General features: G+C 38.4%; 1 protein-coding gene across 3 annotated transcripts in view; it reads left to right on the forward strand.

The window, feature by feature from the left end:
* Positions 1-21,389, forward strand: part of LOC117394419 (RNA-binding motif, single-stranded-interacting protein 3) — a 445,596-nt gene that overhangs the window by 102,989 nt on the left and 321,218 nt on the right. For all 3 annotated transcript variants that reach the window (XM_059012898.1, XM_059012897.1, XM_059012899.1), the window contains one exon: positions 18,753-18,926. In XM_059012898.1, coding sequence (XP_058868881.1) covers positions 18,753-18,926 — 174 coding nt within the window. The remainder of the gene's footprint in view (positions 1-18,752; positions 18,927-21,389) is intronic.

Here is a 21,389-nt window from a genome sequence, read left to right on the forward strand (position 1 = left end):
TTTTAATCCCAATCATTTCTATTCAGGAATACAAGTTCCCAAACCACTCCCCACCCCAGCCTACGGCAGGTAAAATAAAGTGATTTAACCACCCCTACTCTTGCTTTGAAGACAGGTGTTACCAAACTAATTGACATTCCAAGGTCAGACGTAAGTATATTGGGCCAATGAACATGAGACCAGAAGGTATACTATATAACCCCCAACAAATGATGACAGGGATTACTAAGTAGTAGTAGTAGTCGTAGTAGTCGTAGTAGTATTATACTACCCTTCGAATTATACTAACTTTGATATGTTTTTTAATGTAGGATGCTGTATATTTCAAATGAGAACATGACATACATATATTGGATTCATAATTAGGCAGATTGTTGTGTACAAATACAAAGATGGATGAAACCACAGCATGAAAATATGAACATTGTTCACAAGCTTAGCTATTTAAGGCAAATCTAAGTGATAGTAATACATTTTCTGCTACAACATAGCTCAGATCTCACGATAGGCATTGTAGCAATGTAACATACAGTGTAGTATTCATATAATATATTTGTATTTGGTTTAATTTATCATTACAGTTGTTGTTGCTGTTTAATGATCCTTAGTTTACCCATGCAGCATTTTTACAGACTCAAAAAAATACATACAAAAAGATTTAAAAGAACGGTAACCCACGATGCATTGCGGTATTAGTTATGGCACCTACTGCGGTACTGGGGAGGACATTTTCCATGGAAAACATGGAATTACTTTTTTTAGTTGCAGCCAAAATCTGTGCTGTTTTCACAGCCATGATCTCTAATACATTAACCCATTCCCATATAACTGAGGTGAAAACTGTTACATGCCATAATCTACACTGTAGTAGAGTATGTGAGCATTCACTTTTATTTTGGTTGTTTATGAAATGGAAATGTATATTAAATAACTACAAGCTATATAAAGACAGCAAACTTTATATGATGTTCTCCCATCACCACAGAACCTAATCTATGGGTAGGAGAGAATCCATGGTGTCCTTTGAGTTCATCGCCAGCTAATTTAAAGATACATTTTGACAGGATGTAAGGTGGGTTTTAGCCAAGGACAGTTTACTTGGTGTCGTGACCAGGTGCTGCGATGTTTGGCCTTAGCATTAGAAGACAAGCACAGCATGACCAACAGGTTTTTCTCAGACATCGGGTTCAGTGGTCAAGAGTTGCAATGCATAGTGAAGAACTTATCTGAAGCAGCAGAGAGGAGCAGCAACTGGCTCTGGTTGAGATGAAAAGATTCTGGTTGGGGAGCTCAAGCACAGTAGAAATAAGTACCACAGACAAGAGGAAGGTGGGCGTGGCCCAAAAACTTTGAGAACCCCTGCCGTAGTGTGTGCTGATGCGCCAGGGAGGCAAAATAGGCTGATCCCTGGAGCCAGCGTTACACTTCAGCCATCAGCACCAAGCAGAAGGATATCTACATCATCTGATGGAAGGAAAAGCAGATGGATCACATTAGTTTGCAGTAAAATAAACTATGTCTTAGTTGATGCTTATCTTGGCAAGAGCTGAGTCCAATATCAGCATGAAGTTGTAACACCTACTCTCACATAATGGAAATCACGTAATTGCATATAGTAGTTGTCATGAGTCATCACATTTTTAAACAAGTGGGAGACCTGAAAAAAAGATTTAAAGATTTGTGATTACATTCCCTTCCATTACCCTCCTGTTAGGTGTTTGAGAACCTGTGTGGGGTTGAATCACCCCTGCACCCTATGCTAACTTGTCCCTGCTGTGTGGCACGTTTATGTGTGTTTGAAGGTCAAAGTGTGGTAGTCATATACAAAAAAAAAAAATAACACTTCAGATTACTATATCGTGACTTGTTACTTGCAGAGGATAAGGGGATGTGTAGACTTCAAGGGCTGAAAGCCATTACTAATTACTTTTTGAGACTTAAGTGGAATTCCAGCAGTCAAACAATCAAGGATGTTAACCTTGTGATTCACATTCCCCTATTTTTGTAGTAAAACCATTGGCTTAGGATCAATTTAATGAGAACACTTGCACTGCCAGGGAAAATATTTAGAGAGGACAGATAACGGATAAAAATACATGTGGTTTGGCTTGGGTGGTTGAGGTTTAACCTTTGTACTTTCAAAAAGATTCTTGAAGGGTGAATGCTGTAGCCACAAGCCCCTTTAACTAAAATGCATCAGTTGAGTTGTTTTATTAACATTCTTCCCCTACACGTACAAAATGTTCTTGACAGCAAACAGCAGGTACTGTTATACCACGTATGTTGAATCTCAGACGAGTGTGTTTCGCATTTAGGTTTAATAGGATGGTGCTTGTTAAATAATGCTTGGCTGTCTCTGGAGTCCTGTAATTGGTAATTGACTAAACTGTGTAATACTCTGTTTGCGGTGCATGCTTAGTATCTGTCTTAAATACAGGAATTACACTTGTGCACATCTGAGTAAGGCTGTGTAGGGTACGGGTCATTACAAATCCCAAAGCTGACTCAATGCAGCAGCAGTCCACTATTGAAAGGAAAGACATCTGTTGCTAGTGTGTTTCTGCAAAACAGCAGATCTGACAAAAAAGTATGCACTCAGTTGGCAGGACTTCTATATATACAAAAGAGTCTCAAAAGTTATGACTGTGCTGGTCATTCCAGAGAACAGACTTTAAAACAGATTTCCACACAATTTAAACAGTGTGCAGACTCCTCAAGACATCACATCAAATCAGTGCCACTTGCAGCTCACAAGAAAAGCGGTATTTAGTGGGTTTTAAGGCCTGAAAGTCATTACATTCTGGGCATTTTATGCAGGTTTAGCATTAAATTGCCCACAGTTATTGTTTGTGTTATTAGGTTTATCTTATGGTTACTCACCACTGTGAATATCATTTGGAAATATTAAAAAAAAATAATAATAATAATAATAATAATAATAATAATAATAATAATAATAATAATAATAAAATGTTAATTATTTTTTTTCTTTCTGCTATTGGCTGACCCAATATTCCTGCCATTCTTTGTTACAGCCATTTAATACTTTATTAAACTGTATCCCTTTAAGTGCAAGAGCAGTAAAACATTGCCCTTGTGATTAAATGAATTTCATGTGGTGAGCTATTCACTCTGTCGACTCGTTCAGGATGTGAATGATTCAGGACAGGGGGACTGCTGCAGACTGAAAAATTGTTTTGTGGTGTTTGGCAGGACACTCTCAAATAAGATACAGTGGATCATGTATGGAACTGTATTGACAGATTTGTACAGTTTATGCTGGAAAATTCTAAAAGTGTCACTCCAGTAACATAAACATTTGAATCTAACCTAACTTCTATTAAAAAATGTGATATCTGATAGTCTCAAATTTTATTTTAGTCTTGGTTGGTCCCTATGGGTCCTTTTCAACAAAACTTTAACCTGAGAGTTATTTAATATCTGATTGTGTAAATTAAGTTTGATGTTTTTTATTCAATTTTGTACCCAATTGGAAATGCCTAATTCCAAACCCACATACCGACCAGGAAGAATGAAGCTCTCTATTCCTTAAGGATGTTATCAAACTTCTGAACCCTGGAAGCAAGCCTGGTCATTCTGATGGGGAGCCTGACAAGTTGGGGTCGCTGAAGCATGATGTCATAAACTATCCCCATCCGATTTTCACCCCCAATGCAGCAGAAAGACCAATGCAGTGTAGCACTGCCTATGGGGCCCCCAGCCAAGATTGGCAACTCAGCAAGACCACGATTCGAAACAGCAAGCTCCTGATCATGTGGCTCACCTACAGTCATTACTAGCCATTACTGGAAGTGTTTGAATATTATGCTTTATTTAATACATCACAATGTTTTTATTGTTGTTTTTTTGGGGGGCATAATTAACACTTTCATGTGTTGTGCAGAAGAAATGGATGTTGGAAGGGAATGAAACAATTTTGTTGGACTTCAGACTTGAAAAATGTCATCAGCTTCTTTGGTTCAGATAGTGCTGCTGACTTTCAACCCCTAGGCCATGGTTCAATCCCCTTCATGCCACATACCTAAGAGAATCAGACCAGACACAATTGGTTTCACTGCTTATCCCTTTCCTGGGATAAACATCATTTTCTCTTATATTCCTATTCTTGTATTTGAGACAAGGCAATTGATTGCACAGTTGTAAGCTAATTCACCCTTGGGCCACAAGGCATAAGTTTGAACCCTGCTTTGCTCCCAGACTTGTCTTATATTCTGTCAGGCCCATAGCCTAGTGGGTGTGTAGTAATGTTGCATGATGTAAAATAGAGATCCCATGTATTATTGAGGGAGATCAGGAATGTTGAAGCACTATAGAAGGATACATTTTGATATTTCATATTTTGGGACACATTACTGAACAGAGAGTTGTCTGTTTTGATGGAAGGTGGATCGTACTGGTATGTGGCATCATCAATGAGAGAATTGTTGCAACGGGAGATTGTACTTTTCTTTTTATTGAGTGATTTTATGACTCTCTCTTGAGAGTGTCTGTCAAGTTGATAATTAGGGCTGTGCAGATGCTTGGATTTTCCAAGTAATTCCCTTTAAGAAGTTGTTAGGTATTAATTAACTTGAATAAAACGGGGTTGGTATCATTTAATACCTGTCGACAAAGGGAATTACTTGTAAAATCTGAGTACCTGCACACCTCTAATATGAAATATATATAATTATATTAAATTACAGGATAAATTATTTCCAGCCTTGCGATCTTAATGTGATGGTTAATATTTTAAATCTACTGTATTTGATAGCAGTCAGTTAAAATACAACTGAATTAAGATGTATTGCCTTCCTGGGGAGATAAATCAGCCAGTAGTTGTGTGTGTAAACATAACAGCATTGCTCCCGTTGCTAGGCAGCGTGTAATTTTAAGTTGTAGCAGGTTTTAACTGTCTTGAAACTGACACATTTTTAGGGATGCGGACACATTCCTGGATGTGTTTTATTTTGTAAACATTAGGGTCTACAGTTTTATTTCCTTTTTTACAAGAAAAGTTACCAGTGAATATGAATTGGCCCTGCTTCCTTTTGTTTGGAAAAAACAGGTGTGTGGAAGAAGAGAAAAGGGAGACAGAGGCATTTAGATTCCTTTTCTATTTTCTTCAAACAATGCTTGTTTGTGACAAATTGGGCAGGACTTACACAGTGTCTTGAGACAGATCATCTACACTGTGAGAAGCAGGTCACTAGGGGCAGCAGTAACCACCAAACTCATGCTTTTTATCTGGATGAGCTCGGAGGTGGAAGTTTCCATTGACACCTGGTTTCTGAGGTTTGTACTAAAAGGTGGACACTTTCACCCAGCTAGAAAATACAGCAACAGAAAGGCGAGAGAGCAGTTGCAAAAAATCATCATAGATGAAGGGGAGACAGGTTAAAGAAGGATTTTTAAGCCTTGACACAATTGAGACATGGATTGTGTATGTGTGCTATTCAGAGGGTAAATGGGCAAGACAAAAGATTTAAGTGCCTTTGAACGGGGTATGGTAGTAGGTGCCAGGCGCGCCGGTTTGAGTGTGTCAAGAACTGCAATGCTGCTGGGTTTTTCACGTTCAACAGTTTCCCGTGTGTATCAAGGATGGTCTACCACCCAAAGGACATCCAGCCAACGGCAGGCCAGTGGTCAAAAACGGCTCATTGATGAAAGAGGCCAAAGGACGCTGACACGAATTGTGCAGAGCAACAGACGGGCTACAGTTAGTCAACTGACAGTCCAGTACAACATTGGTGTCGAAAGACCCATAAAAGAATGCACAACTCGTCGTACCTTGACACGAATGGGGTATGGCAGCCGACAACCTAACAGAGTTCCACTTCTTTCAGCAAAACACAAGAAACTGCGGTTGCAGTAGGCTAAGGAGTATTAGAAAAACATTGCCTGGTCTGATGAATCCTGGTTCCTGCTGATTCACGCTGATGAGAAGACTAGGGTATGGAGAAAACCACATGAGTACATGCATCCATCATGCCGCGTGACAACATTGCAGGCTGGTGGTGGTGTGATGGTGTGGGGTGTGTTTTCATGACACACATTGGGCCCCTTGATAAAAGTGGAGCAACGTTTGAATGCCACAGGATATCTGAACATCATTGCCAATCAGGTGCATCCCTTCATGACAGCAGTGTATCCATCTGCTAATGGATTTTTTCAGCAGGATAATGCCCCATGCCACAAGGCTAGGATTGTCCAGGAATCGTTCCACGAACATGACAGTGAATTCAGCTTACTGCAGTGGCCTGCCCAGTCACCAGATCTCAATCCAATTCAGCATCTGTGGGATGAGATGGAACGAGCTATTCGGAGTAGAAATCCACTACCAGCCAACTTGACACAACTGTGGGAAGCATTGGAGTCAACATGGGCCAGCATCCCTGTGGAACGCTTTCGACACCTTGTAGAGTCCATGCCCCGACGAATTGAGGCTGTTCCAAGGGCAAAAGTGGGTGCAACTCAATATTAGGAAGGTGTTCCTAATGTTTTGTACACTCAGTGTATATATATATATATATATATATATATATATATATATATATATATATATATATATATATATATATATATATATATATATATATATATAGATATTTAGCTCAAAGAGCCAGCTGCCCAACGTTTCGATATGTTGTACATATCTTTCTCAAGGGAGCCTGTGTTTGAATCAAAACATTGGAGGTATTTATAGGTTTTTGACGGCATGACAACTACTTGTTATTGTTTACATTCAAATCCATGATTTATTCTTACATGATGTAATGGTGTTCTATATATTGTGACATCATTTTTACTTCTATCTTTGAATCTGTATTAATTCTAATTAACACTACTTTATATAAACTTATATTTTTATTATATCATGCAATGCTGGCTCTGAGGATCAGTCTAGATTTGGCCTCCCCAGCGCATCAGCATGCACAACTTTTGAATGAATTTTGTTTATTTATTTAAATGTTATATATTTATTGAAGTTAATTAGTTCATTCTTATCTGTTGAGTCCCGCTGGCATAATCGTGTTCAGTCTATTTATCCATTTATTTTCTTTTATTCTTCTGTATGTCGCATTGTCTAATTTTAGCTGTTCTAATACTACAAACTTTACATCATTTATGTCATGTCCCTGACTTGTGAAGTGCTGTACTATTGGTTAATTCATTTTTTTTATTTCTAATTAATGAAAGGTGGTTCTGAATTATTTTATATAAAGTAGTTCCAGTCTCTCCAACATATTTGATTTCATCACATTTCTCACAGGCTATTCCATAAACAACATTGCTATTTTTACAGTAGGTATTAGTTTTTAGTGAATATGTGGTGTTCTTATGTTGAATTATATTTTTACTTTTGTCTATGTATTTACACACTTTACATCTACTGGAGTTGTTAAATGATGATGATATAATGATAATACCAGCAGATAAAGGCTCAGGAATAGTGATAATGAACACAGATGACTATATGAAATATGTAGAATGTCAATTAAATAATAGATACATATGAAGAAGTTAAAAGCAATAAGATCAATAAATCGGTAAAAGAGGTTAAGGAAATTGCGGAGAGACTATACAATAAAGGAATTATATCAAAAGAATTAAAAAAATACATGCAGCTATGTTAAGGATACAACACAATTTTTAAAAAGACTTGAATCAATAAAACACAACCTTCCAGAGAATACAATTTTATTTTGCATGGATGTAAAATCCTTGTACCCAAGTGTCCCTCGTAAAGAAACTTTAGAAGCTTGTCAAAAAGCACTAGATAATAGACTAGATAAATCAATACCTACAGCAGACGTACTGAACATGATCAACGTAGTTTTAGAAAACAGTTATTTTACATTTGTTGATAAGAATTACAAACAAAACGATGGTACAGCAATAAGATCTAAATTAGGAATGCATTTTGCCAGTACATACATGGGGAAATGGGAAGAACAATTACTTAGAAAATCGGAAAGAGAACCTTTAGAATACATTCGGTTTGTAGATGATGTTTTGGGGGTTTGGACACATGGGGAAAAGTCTCTTTTCCAGTTTCATAAAATGGCAAATGAAATACACAGTAATATTAAGGTGGACCTTCAATGGACAAGGAAAGAAATAAAATTTTTAGATACCAGAGTAAAATTTGAAGAAGGTTCAATTGAGACTGACCTCTTCTGTAAACCTATTGACATGCACCAGTATTTACACATGTCCTCTGCACATCCGATACACACTAAAAGGGCAATCCCAAAGGGTCTAGGAATAAGAATACAAAGAATATACTCTAAAGAAAGTGACTATGTAAAACAAAGAAATGTATTAAAAACAAATCTTAAAAAAAGAGGATACAAAGAAAGAATTATAGAGATGGAGTTAAGAAAAGTGGATAAACTAAAAAGAGATGATCTACTAGATTATAAAAATAGAGAAAAAGGTAAAAAGAGTCCCATTAGTAATGACTTACTCTAAACTTTTGCCCAATATTTCTAAGATAGTTTGGAAACACTTGCAGATTCTATATATAAAAACAATACAGGAGAATTTGCTTGTGTGATTTAGGTTTATTTTTCCCCTTATTTCTGCTGGTCTTAAAATGAGAAAACCATAAGATACAGTATAAGAAATATTACACATAATTTATTGTTTATTATTTAATAAACGTTAGGATATTCTTTTGGTATTGTAGAGTGTTCGTAGTGCAGTAACACAAGGAGGCTGCTCTCAAAAGAAGAACCTCCTTCTCCTGCAGCAAGTGCCGAAGAAAGAATTTGTTAAACCTGTATCAATTAACCTACTCACGAGTCTCAACATTTAAAATGTGAAAAACCAGCACTTGGGTTACTTAATTTAATCAAAAAAAACAAATATCCTTTTAGCAAATACAAATAATCTACATGCTTGATATCTGCATTAGAGTAATTAAACCCCCAAAACAGAACAAAACTGCTGTGAAAACACTGTGGTTTACTGTACCCTTTGTAGTTGTCACAGCTTGTGTCTGTGTACAGTGCATTAGATCAGAGTAACAAAGTGCTGGTTAACATGATCTGCTATCGTAGCTGGGTGGAGACTCTCCATTCTGACTTCCTGATGACCTGGCTAGGAAACAGTCACACATATGAAACTCCTGGGCTCCTCTGAAATGTAATTATTTACTGTGTTCTTTATTTTGTTCTTATTTGTATTTGATCTTACTATCTACTGATTCTATTGCACTGTATAACTGCTCTTATCTGTAATGTAATGATATTTTGTGATGTGATATTGTTTTAATGTGATCTTTTGCAATGTGCATACTTTGTATTGTGATATTTTGTAACAACTGTAAGTCGCCCTGGATAAGGGTGTCTGCTAAGAAATAAATAATAATAATAATAATAATAATAATAATAATAATAATAATAATAATAATAATGACTCTTGGTAACTGAATCCTGCCAACAAGCAATGCCTTACAGACTGTTAGGTGTGCTCATAATTAAGGTCAGCTTTTGTTTTGCAACTTGCTAAATCTTTAGCAGATTTCAGATGTTGCAGGGGGACTCATAAACACATTTCTAAAATACATAAAAATGTATGCATGTGGCATTGTATGTGTAACCTCGCTGTGGCATTGAAAATTCCCCCAGTGCATTGTGTTTAATGTCCTTATTAATTATGAAGAAATGAACAGGCTGGATAAAAAATCCCACTGGTGATTGTGCTGCTGTACTAGTTTATGAGTCTTAACTACAGTAGTATTATAACACTGAACCATATTTAAGGTGTGGTTGTTATGTATATTACTTATTTACATATTACTGTAATGCAATTTAAGATGTATTATACCGATAATAAAGCAAAGCTGAAAAAATGATTAAATCAGTTAAAAAAATAGAATCGCTACAAATAAATATCATGCACCCCCTTTAATAGCCAATAATCATATTCATGATTCCATTTTTTGGAATGACCTCATCCTTTGTGACTGCCAGAATTTGAATCAAGCACTGTACTGATCAAGCTCTAAATTCATATTTGACTGGTCTATGTTCTTTGCTGATTAACATCAAACTACATATTATTGATTACACTACAGTACATGAATATGTTACTCAGGAAAGTTGAATACTGCAGTTCTACAGTATTTGCATGATTTGTCACCTTTATTTGGAAGCTGGCTGTTTCACTATTTTTTTAGCCAACATATGGTAAGTGTAAAGTTACTATTAACACCATCTATGTAAAGACATGATTTCAGTTTGAGTACCATAGTTCTTTACAGCTGTTTTAGTTAGAAAATGACATTATCTGCTGCATTTAGACACACACTTATATTGGTCATTGTAGCATTAGGCGGCTCAATAGGTTTAGAATGCTTGCAATGTTTTGTTTTCAAGCAGAGTACTTGTCTAATGCCTTCAAATTTCAGTTCATACCCATCAAAAAAGTTTGCTTTGTTTAAAAATGGCAGACATTAACTGCTTCTTTTACAAAATCTTATACCCTGAGGGAGTTATTTTCGTCTGTGAGAGCGGGGGCGGAAGATGACTCAAGGTCTGATCACACGGTTAACGACTTCGGAAAGGAAACAGATATGAGAACGGAGAGTACTTTGCAAAGGACTAGCTCAAGATCTGCAGTTAGAATAGACATGGAGCTCCAGGTTTGTGTCTGTGTCTGGAGCAAAGTGACAACGGTGAGGGGTTTGAAGATTCATCAAGGGAGAATGAAATGCTTGAGGGAGAAGGGATAAGGACCTCACAGTTTGCAGGATATCAGCACTCCTGTCATAGATGAGAGGAGGACTTGCATAAACACAACTAGTGATGAACCTAATGATCCTTGTGAACCCGGTCAGATGAACCAGCGTAAGAGAGAAAAGAACCTCAACAGGCACAAGCCTGGAGTTAAATGGCCAAGAGCTTGTGAGAAAACTGCGTGGGACACAGTAAACACGGATCTCTGCTTTGCGCTGGAAAGGTTAAGTGGAACAGTTGAAAAGAAGCTGGATAAATTTGGGGACATCATCTATGCATATGGAAGCGAGAGGTTTGGAGTTGAAAAAAGAAAGGAGAAAGTGCAAACTATTCCTGTAAAGTTTAGACGGCAGCAGGAGATTGAGTGCTTAGTTAGAGAAAGGAGGCAGCTGAGGAAGCAATGGAGGAGAGCAGATCAGAAGGAGGCACTCAGTCTATTACAAAGGGTCATAAAAGATAAGCTTGCAACATTGCACAGAACTGAGCGCCTACGGAAACGCTGCAAAAAGAAGAAGCGTGCCAGAGCTAACTTTTATCAAGACCCATTCAAATTTGCAAAGAAGTTATTCAGTTATTAGCTGGAGAGATATTTCGAGGAAAGGCACACAGATTCAAAAAGGCAGGAGCTTATGTCAATTCCTTCAGACATCCCACCTATCAATCCACCAGAATACCAAATGGAAGTCTGCGCACCTAAGTGGAAAGAGGTAGAGCAAGCTGTGAAAAGGCAAGGGCATATTCATCATCTCCGCGGCCTAATGGAGTTCTACAAATTCTGTAGAAATTGATGAAAGTAGCATGGGAAAAACAGGTGATACCAAGAGCATGGCGCATAAGCAGGTGGGGTCTTTATACCCAAAGAAAAAGATTCTACCAGTATCAGTCATTTTCACTATATTTATTATTATTTATTATTATTTATTTCTTAGCAGACGCCCTTATCCAGGGCGACTTACAATTGTTACAAGATATCACATTATTTTTACATACAATTACATTATTATTATTATTTTTTTTTTTTACATACAATTACCCATTTATACAGTTGGGTTTTTACTGGAGCAATCTAGGTAAAGTACCTTGCTCAAGGGTACAGCAGCAGTGTCCCCCACTGGGGATTGAACCCACAACCCTCCGGTCAAGAGTCCAGAGCCCTAACCACTACTCCACACTGCATCCCTGTTAAACATGGAAGGGAAGATTTTCTTCAACATTGTTGCTCAGAGATTATCAGCTTACCTATTGAAGAACTGCTTCATTTACACTTCAGTACAGAAAGCCGGTATTCCAGGTTTCCCAGGATGCTTAGAGTACATCAGTGTGATCTGGCAGCAAATTCAAACAGCTAAAAAGGAGAGGATGGAGCTCCATGTGACATTCCTGGATTTAGCTAATACATACGGTTCAGTACCACATGAACTTCTTTGGGCAGCATTTCATTTTTTCAGTGTACCGAGGACAATAACAAACTTAGTGAAGCTTACTTCGGAGATTTTCAGTTTTGTTTTTCGACTTCAGAATTCACCACTACATGGCAATGTCTAGAAGTTGGAATGATGGTAGGATGCACCATTTCTGCACTGACTTTTACCATGGCAATGGAAGTAATTATGAGGGCATCTAAATGGGTAGTGGGAGGAGAACACTTGGCTTCAATCATGACAACAGTAGCCTGCACTAATTGGTTATTGGGCAAACTAATCAATAACATTGAATGGGCACAAATGCAATTCAAGCCCACTCAAGGAGCATCTCTGTAATTAAAGGTAAAGTAGTGGATAAGAGGTTCTATATAACGGGGAGGCAATATCAACAGTGTCTGAGAAGCCTGTGAAAAGTCTTGGGAGATGGTGTGATGGGGACCTAAAGGACACAGTTTGCGTGGGAGAAGTGAGACAACAAGCAGTGCAAGGGTTGAAGAGCAGACAGCAGCGCTTTACCAGGCAAACTTAAACTCTGGTGCTTTCAGTTTGGTCTACTGCCAAGACTTCTGTGGCCACTCACTGTGTATGCGGTTTCCTTGACAACAGTAGAGAAGCTGGAAGCTTTATTCAGTTCATACGTCAGTTAATGGTTAGGAGTTCCACGCTGCCTCAGCAGAGTAGGACTATATGGTAAAGGGATACTGCAGCTGCCAGTCTCATCTCTAACCGAGGAGTTTAAGTGCACCAAGGTTCGATTGGAAATGACATTGGTAGAGTCACATGACGAATGTGTGAGGGAGGCAGCACCTGTGTTGAAAACTGGAAGAAAGTGGGCAGCAAAGGAAGCTGTGGAAGATGCAAAGACTGCCCTTCGAATCGGTGATATCATGGGGCAAGTTCAGCATGGAAGAGGGGGTCTTGGTCTCAGTTCAGCTCCTCCTACATGGCACAAAGCAGCCCCAGCTCAACGGAGGAATTTGGTAGTCAAGGAGGTGAAAAATCAGGAGCCGAGGATGAGGTGCGTAAAGGCAGTTTCCCAGGCCAAGCAGGGAGAATGGATGAGATGGGAGAGTGTGGAACAACGCAAGATCGGCTGGCGAGATTTATGGACAATGGAACAGGGCAGGATCAGTTTCCTCATCAGGTCAACATATAATGTTCTCCCATCACCACAGAACCTTAATCTATCGGTAGGAGAGGATCCGTGGTGTTCAATGTGTCCATTGGCAGCTACATTAAGACACATTTTGACAGGATGTAAGGTGGGTCTTAGCCAAGGACGGTTTACTTGGCGTCATGACCAGTTGCTGCGATGTTTGGCCTTAGCATTGGAAGACAAGCGTAGCATGACCAACAGGTTGCCACCAATTCCGGCAATGTATGACACACAAAGTACAACATTCCTCCGTCCAGGGGAGCAACCACCAAGAAAAGGTATTAAAACCAAAATTTGTCTAGGATAACTGGAAGCTGCTAGAGACTGGAAAATGCTGACAGATGTTGGACAATGGCTTATTTTCCCACCTGAGATTGCCACCAACCTTCGACCTGATATTGTCTTGTGGTCTGGATCAGCACACCTTGTTCACTGGGTAGAGTTTGTGCCATAGGACGATGCTGTGGATGAGGCGTACGAAAGGAAGAAACTTCGGTACGCTCAACTAGCTGCTGAAGCGGAACAGCAAGGATGGAGAGTCCAGGTTTACCCAGTGGAGGTGGGTTGTCAAAGATTTGTGGCACACTCCACAACCCGGTTTCTCAGAGACATCGGATTCAGTGGTCAAGAGTTGCAACGCATAGTGAAGAACTTATCTGAAGCAGCAGAGAGGAGCAGCAACTGGCTCTGGTTGAGACGAAAAGATTCTGGTTGTGGACCTCAAGCACAGCAGAAATAATAATAATAAAAAAAACATTGATGTAAAGGAAGGTAAGTAAGCTGGGCTTAGCTGAGTGGGGGACGGAGGTGGGTGATGCTGTGGCACCAGAATCACTGTCAAGCCCCCTTAAGGTGTTATGGGCTAGTCGACGAAACACCAATAATGGAAGGTGCCTACTTGAAAACCCCAGAGAAGTAGCCTACTCAGCTCAGTCCAGACGGCTGTCATGCTGATGCGCTAGGGAGGCCGCAATGTGGTTGATCCCTGGAGCCAGCATTGCAGCTGTAGTTTGTGTTGATGCATCAGGGAGGCAAAATAGGCTGATCCCTGGAGCCAGCATTACACTTCAGCCATCAACATCATGCAAAAGGACATCAGATGGAAGGAAACACAGATGAATCACACATAGTTTACAGTAAAAGAAATGATGTCTTAGTTGGTGCTTATCTTGGCTAGAGCTGAATCCAATATCAGCATGAAGTTTTAACACCTACTCTCATGTAATGGAAATCATGTGGATCTTAAACATTTTAAGGCTTTAATTCTTTTTGAGGGTTTCATTCATTTCTTGCACAACTTCCTTTGTTCTCCTGTTTTAGCTCATTTCCAAAACAAAGAAGGTGACTCCTCTTTAACTTTTCTGTTCCAGATATTGCTTTGAAGTTGTGATTGAATATCTTTCTCAGCCCATCTATTTAAAACATCACTCATTTATTTACAAGCTAATTGCTTACTGTGATAACTATCGTATTTTGCAGTGCATTTGTTGGAGCAGCTTAGCCACTCTGTGAAGCGTGTCAGTGTGTCAGTGTGTTACTGCTCACATTGTGGTGACCTGCTTCTAGATTGGCTTTTTAAACTACATGATTTTTTTCTTAACTTTTCCTTATCTATTTTTTTTTACCTTACTAGAAAAAAAACACTTTTTTTAAAGGTAGAATGTTTTTTCTATATATAAGTTTAATACACAAGCATGTTCTTGTCAAAGCTATACCCATTGTTTTGAACTATTTCCAAGTTTGTTGCCTGAGAAAACACAACTCAGTACACATTTCTTTCTTTCTTTAGTTTAACTCTTAAAATATGGCTGATTTTTAAACCAAAACACTTTTAACTTTCATACACAACATTATCATAATTTAATCTTAAAGACATCAAGTAAGACTTCTGGTATTTTAGTTTCTTTTAGTATACTACTGTGGCAAAGTGGCTGCAGTGTACAGGTGCAGGAGTGGTGCAGTGCGTAATCAGGAGACAGGCTTACCGCCTCATAACTTAGCGCCCTCACAGGTCGGGAGGGAGATTTACCACCAAGAATCACTGTATTTCTGTCACATATCCCACCACTCAGAGTGGAGCCGAAGGAACAGTCGGCTGAATCAACCTTTCCCATTACTCCCCCCTCCCAGGGAAAATAATCCACATTTTGGTGGTCTTTCCTCGCACGGTGTACCATGTGGTACATGAAGGGCTGTAATTCCAGATTCTCTCGCCAGGCGGAGCTGTAAATAACCACATCATCGATATACGCTGCTGCATATTCATGATGTGGGCATAAGTCTCTGAAATGCAGCAGGCACACTATGTAGCCCAAACGGCATGGTTTTAAAGTGGAACAGCCCTTATGGTGTTGAAAATGTGTTTTTTTCTCTCTAGAACTGCTGGTCAAGGGGATCTGCCAATATCCCTTTGTCAGGTCCAGAGTAGCGATAAACTTCGTCTTTCCCACTCTATCTAGAAGTTCGTCGACCCGAGGCATAGGGTACGCATCGAACTTGGCAATAGCGTTTACCTTCCAGAAGTTCACACAGAATCACATCTTTCTTGGCCACTATGACAAGTGGACTGCACCATTCGCTCCTGGAAGGCTCAATCACCTCAAGTTCGAGCATGTCCCATACCTCTTTGCGAATGCCACTTCGTTGACTTTCCAGGATCCGGTAAGGTCTCTCTCGTACTGAGACATCTAAGGGAGAGATAATGTCACATTCAACCAAGTTAGTCCTGCCGGGCAAGTCAGAAAAAGCATCGCTGAACTCCTCAATAAGCTTACGCAGCTCCCGTTGCTGATCTGGAACCAATTGTTCCCCCATCAAAATTATTTTAGTGCCAGGGCTTTAATAAATGTACATGATCAATTTCACGTTCATTACGGCAATCAGGCTGTCTAATTTTATAATTCACCTTGCTTATAGCCCAAATCACTTCATATGGCCCCTGCCATTTAGCACATAATTTTGATTCTGAGGGAGGCAGCAGCATTACCTTGTCTCCAGGTCGAAAGGTTCTAATTCATGTATTTTTATTGTAATGCTGCTTTTGCCGGTGCTGAGCCGATTTGAGGTTGTCCTGGGCCAAATGACCGACCAAATCCTTTCTTTCTTTCTTTTCTGCCAGGATTACGTGTGCGGTCGAGACTGCCACTTCCCAATAAAGCAAGCCCACAACTTTACTTGTAAAGTTACCATCTAGTTGTGTTCATAGAATTATGTTTTCACTTATGAGTTGTAACAAATGCATTTGTACTGTGGGTTAGGTTTTGAGATGCACATGTGTTTTTTTATAGAGATGTTTTCATACTAACTTTTGTACTATTAATACGTTTTGTGACTAATTTGAAGCTATTATGTTTCAATATTAACTAAATCGGGTTATTAGTCAAATTGATTCATTTTGTAACATAACTGATTTATTAAAATGTTTGGCTATACTGTTACTTGATTGATTAGTGTGTTGTTCACAGTCATCTTAAAATAAAATTAGAATATGTTTTGTTGACAAATAAAACATTTTTTTTGCCCGATTCAGATTTTCAGAGCTGTGCTTTTTTTTCTTTTCTTTTTTTTTTTTGGGGGGGGGGGGGGTTCTACTTCACAGTCTTGCACCAGGGCAATGGAACAAGGTTTTGGGAACAATCACTAACTAAGAACTGGACGACCATTGGTGGGCCGAATTGTAACTCGGTTTTTTACTGGTTAATTACTACATCTACGTAATTTAAATTAGTTTTATTACTGATGTTGTTATTACTGTTGTTGTTAAGATTATTATTATTATTATTATTATTATTATTATTATTATTATTATTATTATTATTATTTTTCTTTCTGCCCACAAAATCTTAAAAGTTGCCTAAAATGAAAACCGTTGCATGAAAACTCTTGAAATTTCACAGAGTTGTAAACGCCAATGGAAACTAATGTCCACAGTTGAATGAACGTGATTGGTCACATGGTTTGGCAGCCATATTGGATGTTACGAAAAATGTTGGACAATTTACAAACATCTTTTTGTCGGAAACCACTTATCGCAGAGTCCTGAAACGTGGTATAGGGATTGTCCAAGATGCATGGGGAAATGAAGCTGATTGGTTCAGTGGTATGGCGGCCATGTTGGATACCTAATTAATACACAAATGTCTTCTTCTCCAAAACCGCTAATCTGATCGAAGCAAAACTTAGCATACATGATTCAAGTATGGTTTGCCCAAATGAAGATGCTACAGGAAAAAACATGGCTGCCGTGGGCCAATCAAATTTCAGCATTGCTCTAGTTGCATATATTGTGCATAGAATGAACACCGTTGAAAAAAAGGTCTATGAAAAGCGATGTCTACAACTGACTGAATGGCAACGAATGGAGGGCAAACAGTCAGAATGCTTACATTTCACAATAACTCCTTGTAAGCCGTAAAGTTCTAATTATTATTATTTTTATTCTTAACTGTAAATAAAATCGTTTAAAATGTATTCATTTAACCAAGAAATGTACCTATTGAGACCGTCACCAAAATTTACCAGGGGCAATAATTTAGAAATTACAAATACAACCAACACAATAAAACGTGTGGTTCAAGCTTGATCAGCACCATACGGAGGTCAGAAAACAGAATAAATAGGATATCTATATTTAAATGTGATTGTGGACTGAAATAAATATTTTTTTTTTTAAATAAAATTATAAATATGTAGCTATAGTAAGCACTTCTAGGAAATGAACTGTTCATTGTGAAGAGAACATAAAAAAAAAAAAAACTTTGTCATCATATCCAAAAACTGCAGACTAACAAGAAAAATTGGTAGGCTTTACATACTATGTGCAAAAAAAAAGCAGCAACACAGCCTACACTTTAAAAAAAAAAAATCTTAATATTATCATACTTAGCTTGATTTATGAGCTTGCAGCGATCCTGAATTTCTGTCGAAACTGGTCAGTTTAATTTGTTGTTGTATTGTTATTGTCTGTAGCAGAAGAGCTGCTTGTGTATGTTGACGACTGATCGCCAAACGAAATGATCCATGACAAAGAAATTCCTGATAACTGACGCTGAGACGTGAGAAATGACGATGTCCTAATATGCCGAAAGGCTCAAGACACAGCAGTGTGATTAACACGTGTTAAAAAATGAACGCGTTAATCGTGTAAATTAACTGTGATTAATTAATAACCCTAGTGCTTATGTTGTTATTAAGTTGATCAATACATTTGCAATATGTGAAACTTGAGCAGCCTCTTAAAATTCAGCTTTACAAACTTCTCGAGCAGTGACACTATGTAAAGGGCTAAAGGGAAATACATTCACTTTAACAGGGTTATGGAAGCAGCTTTCCAATACCCAGCTTCAAGGGGCAGGGCTGAAGGAAATAGACGAGGTCGGTGTGCAGGTCTGACATTGATGGATTTATTTTGTTTCCCCCCTTTTACAGTCTAGCACTGCACTGAGAGCATACCAAAACAGTAAGTCAAGAGTGACCATGAGTCCTGGCTTTACCTCTCAGTGGAACAGTAGCCAGGCTGCCTGGAACACGTACAGCTTTCCTCGGGCCAGCCTCCACTACCAGTCCCACGCTAGCTACCTTTACTGCTCTGGCCAACCTGCTGTAAGTACCCCCCACACACGCTCTACTAGTCTCTTCGCTGTACTTCTATGTAACTTTGGACTAAAGTACAGGTTCCTAAATTCTCTTCTGGCCCTTCTGACTGGGCAGTGGTTTGCAAAAAAAAAAAAAAAAAATCAGTTTCAAGAGAAAAAACTGCCACACCTCACTTCCATTACATGTATTTATTTATGTGTATTGTATTTTGGAACTATTCAAATGGGAGTGGGTTGAGCAATGTCATTATATATTATACATACTGTATACATAAGTAAATACAAATACTTTATTAAAACAGAAACTTACTAAGAGGTTGACTGATCAGCCTTTAACATGCTGGTATAAAGCACAGCTGGGTATTTTTAGAGCATTTGGAATTTGCCTGGAATTCTTCAGTTCTGTAGGTGACATGTTCACTGTATATCCCAAAGAGTAGCGCTCTGTAAGTCAGCAGCCTTGCCATTCTGAGAGACAATTGTGTGGCTGAGCCATATAAATAGGGAGACCAGACGATGCGGTTTAGCCGGGACAGTCCCAGTTTTCCATTAAAGGTCACAGTGACCCGAGATTTAGTCACTTCATGTAGCGCGACACTAAATACCTTTTGTCAAAATAACGTAAACAACAGCTTTTAGTTTATGGCACATGCAATGAAAGCAAAATAAAATATAAAGAAGGTACTAGGGTAATGAAGAACATAAACTGATTAACACAGATGCATGTGCTTATGCCTCAGTGCACCTTGCGTTTTCATTTAGTTTATATTCAGTATGAATCTACAATTGTGTGTAATGTGGTCATTTCGTAGCTGTTCAGTTCTGGTGAGATTTAGCACAGACACTAGGCAGAGCAGCGAGAGGTTGCAAGCACATCAGCAACGCAAGCACCTGAAATCACCAGGTTAAACCACAACAACGTCAATAAATAGAGCTTGATGCAGTGAGTAAAAAAAAAAGAAAGAAAAATTCCAAAACGTAAAGGTATTTTTAATGATTTAATTTTGTATTATTATTACTAATAATACTCCATATAAAAGTAGCAACACGTATGTAACACAATATGGCTATTTAAACTAATTAGCCACAAATTATACACCCAGGAGTGTACTGAAATTAACTGCTTAAAAAAAAGATAACACTAAGTGAGAGGATGGCTATTTAAATAGTATTATCAATTATTTAACAATGCATCCTGGTTTTGAGCTTTGAAAATCTGGTCACCCTACATGTAAAATGTAATAAAAGCTGTTTTTTTAATATATAATTGACATGTACCTGTGGAGGAGTTGGAGCTTGTATTTACATGCACTGTTTATTCATACAATTTTATTATCATAAGGTAGCTGTTACCAGCTGAAACCGTGCACAACTGCAGTACATGACACAGTAGGCAAAGTTGGGTGTGTCTGCTTTTCATGTGTTGTGGAAAGTGATGGTGTATGACAGTCTGTCACGAAAACAAGACTGCCGGGGTGCAGTTTATAGTATCAAGAGTCAACAAACTGCCTTGTTCCTTTGTGACACCCTGGTCATACATCAATGCTGCTTTTATGAACTTGTCAGGTAACCTGATAAAGCCAGTGGCATAAACCTCAGTAAAGACTATGCTGTAAAACAGAATAGGAATTGGAATTATATAAAAGGGAACTGGGATTGGAAATGGAATTGGAATTAAAAAAATGGAATTGACCCCAACTCTGGACAGTAAAAATGTGCCCAGTAAAGTTACTGAACCAGAAATAAACGTTGGTCAAATTTTCACTTCACCTATTTTCTATTCATTTCCCTCCCTTAGTACAGCTTATTTTGAAAAGTTTACCAACATGAATTACCTCTGATGTATCTCCCTCACCAAAGAGTTTAGAAAAAAAAAACTAGTTGTAAGGTAATTACTTCTAGCAATTGTTGCTAAGGGAATTAAAACAGCCAGAAATCAGCGCAGAAAAAAAGACGCATGGATTTTAATCTCGTTCAGTCTTGTGATTAGAAGAACAACATAGTTTTAATTTAATGTCATGTTGTTTAAAATTAATACCAATCATGGAGTTGGAGGACGTGCTACAGGAGAGAGTAGGTAATCAGTAATCCATCACATATCCAACTGCAGTGGGACCAGAGTAAGGGCAGATATGTAAAAAAGCGGATAAATTAATCTATTTTAAATACTATTATTCACAGCTGTAACAATTACAATATTCACACAATTATCGTTTTGAGATCCAGCTTTTATTAGGGAGCGCCCCTAAATCCCTTGTTTTGAAAGATATGCTTGTGACAGGGTAGCCATCTGCCGTGTGGATCTGTGCATTCGCTGCTGAGTGACAAGCAGGAGATCGAGACGGAGGTTGAAGTTGATACGACCCCGCAGGCGAACAGGATTTATTTTCATATCAACACACTGAACAGCTCACATAACACTTTGGTAAGATCTACAATCTTTGAACTAATCTTCTCTGTTCAGTAATAA

This window comes from Acipenser ruthenus, chromosome 3 (genome assembly GCF_902713425.1).
Source record: "Acipenser ruthenus chromosome 3, fAciRut3.2 maternal haplotype, whole genome shotgun sequence".
NCBI classification, from domain to species: domain Eukaryota; kingdom Metazoa; phylum Chordata; class Actinopteri; order Acipenseriformes; family Acipenseridae; genus Acipenser; species Acipenser ruthenus.